The sequence below is a fragment of the Otolemur garnettii genome, unplaced genomic scaffold (assembly GCF_000181295.1).
Source record: "Otolemur garnettii isolate 467f Iridium unplaced genomic scaffold, OtoGar3 scaffold00043, whole genome shotgun sequence".
In the NCBI taxonomy this organism is placed as follows: Eukaryota; Metazoa; Chordata; class Mammalia; order Primates; family Galagidae; genus Otolemur; species Otolemur garnettii.
The window spans coordinates 10,348,028-10,350,318 of NW_003852438.1; the positions used below are offsets into that span (position 1 = coordinate 10,348,028).

General features: G+C 51.6%; 1 protein-coding gene across 1 annotated transcript in view; it reads left to right on the top strand.

Annotated features, from left to right (window-relative positions):
• DGKA (diacylglycerol kinase alpha) overlaps positions 1-2,291 on the top strand; it is a 24,058-nt gene that overhangs the window by 8,727 nt on the left and 13,040 nt on the right. Inside the window, exons 9-12 of the mRNA XM_012805504.2 lie at positions 217-331; positions 1,451-1,539; positions 1,646-1,765; positions 1,962-2,086. Coding sequence (XP_012660958.1) covers positions 217-331; positions 1,451-1,539; positions 1,646-1,765; positions 1,962-2,086 — 449 coding nt within the window. The remainder of the gene's footprint in view (positions 1-216; positions 332-1,450; positions 1,540-1,645; positions 1,766-1,961; positions 2,087-2,291) is intronic.

Sequence of the window (2,291 nt, forward strand, 5' to 3'; positions counted from 1 at the left end):
AGGAGACTCTCTTGAGCCCAGGAGTTGGAGGTTGCTGTGAGCGTGATGCCATGGCACTCTACCCAGGGGGATAGCTTGAGGCTCTGTCTCAAAAAAAAATAAAAATAAAAAAGAGAGATTTGTAAGAATGGGTAAGACAGCTGTGTTGGGTTGTACTTGCCAAGGTAAGCCTTCTAAGGGCTTAAACGCTCGTTTGCATCTTCTGTGCCCTCCTAGACTCTGAAGGATAATGGGCAGCACCTGTGGAGACCCAAGAGGTTCCCCAGACCAGTCTACTGCAACCTGTGCGAGACCAGCATTGGTCTTGGCAAACAGGGCCTGAGCTGTAACCGTGAGTGACAGGACCTGACCATGTGGGAAAGGAGGGCAGCCTAGTCGTACGTGGGAGCACAGCACTCTGCCATGAAAGAGGCCTAGGTTTGAGGCCTGGATGTGAAACCTATCTCCTGGGTCTTCCACTTACTAGTTATGTGACCTTGGGAAAGCTACATAACTTCAATAACTCTTAATTTCCATAACTGAAAATGAAGTCATTGTGACTATTAAATAAATTGGTGCAAGTGCTTCCCACAGTGGATACATCTGCTATAAAATGTGATCAAAATTAGGTTTTATTAGTGTTGTTAAATCTAGACTCCTTTGCACCATCCACCTCAGTTCCTGCCTGGCACATGGATGGTGTGGGGACAGTCGTGGGGTAGCAGTTGCTCTGTTACGAGGAAGAGTGAGGAAAAGGCACAGGTCTTGGAGGTGAGACCCTACCTCAAACTTTAATTCTCTGCCACAGCCTCACATCAAGGAGTTATATGACTTTTTTTTTTTGAGACAGAATCTCACTATGTCACCCTCAGTACAGGATCATGGCATCACAACTCACAGCAACCTCAAACTGTTGAGCCCCTGTTGAGGGGCTTAAGCAATTCTCTTGCCTCAGCCTCCCAAGTAGCTAGGACTACAGGTGATTGCCACAATGCCCTGTTATTTTTGTTGTTGTTGTTGTTTTAGCACGCCCAGGCCAGGTTCCAACTACCAGCCCTGGTGTATGTGGCTGGCACCCTAACCAGTGAGCAACCAGCCGAGCCAGGTTATATGTCTTTTTTTTTAATTTTTTTTGTAGAGACAGAGTCTCACTATGTCACCCTCGGTAGAGTGCCGTGGCATCACAGCTCACAGTAACCTCCAACTCCTGGGTTTAGGCTATTCTCTTGCCTCAGCCTCCTGAGTAACTGGGACTACAGGTGCCCAGCTATTTTTTGTTGCAGGTCAGCCTGGGCCAGGTTTGAACCCGCCACCCTCGGTATATGGGGCTGGTGCCCTACCCATTGAGCAATAGGCACCACCCCAGGTTATATGTCTAACTGCAGTGAGTGATCCTGCCTCACCCCTAGGTAAGGAGGAAACAGGGGGAGGGGCTGCAGCTAAGGCTCTGACCTTCTTTCCTTTCCCTCAGTCTGTAGGTACACTGTTCACGACCAGTGTGCCATGAAGGCCCAGCCTTGTGAAGTCAGCACCTATGCCAAGTCTCGAAAAGACATTGGTGTGAGTGACCTCACAACCCCTATTTCACCACCCCCATCCTGGCCCTGCTCTTGGCCCGTTCCTGCCCTCAAACTCTCCCAGACAAGGGACTGCCTTTCTCCTCAAGGTCCAATCACATGTGTGGGTGCGAGGGAGCTGTGAGTCTGGACGCTGCGACCGCTGTCAGAAAAAGATCCGGACTTTCCACAGTCTGACCGGGCTGCATTGTGTATGGTGCCACCTAGAGGTCAGTTCAGGAGCTGTCCTTCCAGGCTCTGCCTTGGCGCCCCCAGGGGAACCACCCTCTCTTCACAGCTCTGCCAGCTAAGTCTTCCTTACAGCCGCAGCTAACCCTGCTCCCAAGGTCTCTCTTCCAGCTAGACCCCTAGGTTAAGAGGTAGCAGGGTCCTCTCTGTGATCCTTGTGCCCACCTTGTCTTTCAGATCCACGATGACTGCCTGCAAGCTGTGGGCCATGAGTGTGACTGCGGGCTGCTCCGGGATCACATCCTGCCCCCATCTTCCATCTATCCCAGTGTCCTGGTAAGACTGTTGGGCAGCAACTGGGAGTGAACAGGAGTGTCTCCCCAATTCCCCACACAAATAGAATGCCATGGCTTGGCGCCTGTGGCTCAAGTGGCTAAGGCGCCAGCCACGTACATCCAAGGTGGCAGTTTTGAATCCAACCCGGGCAGCCAAACAACAATGACGGCTGCAACCAAAAAATAGCCAGGCGTTGTGGCGGGCACCTGTGGTCCCAGCTACTTGGGAGGC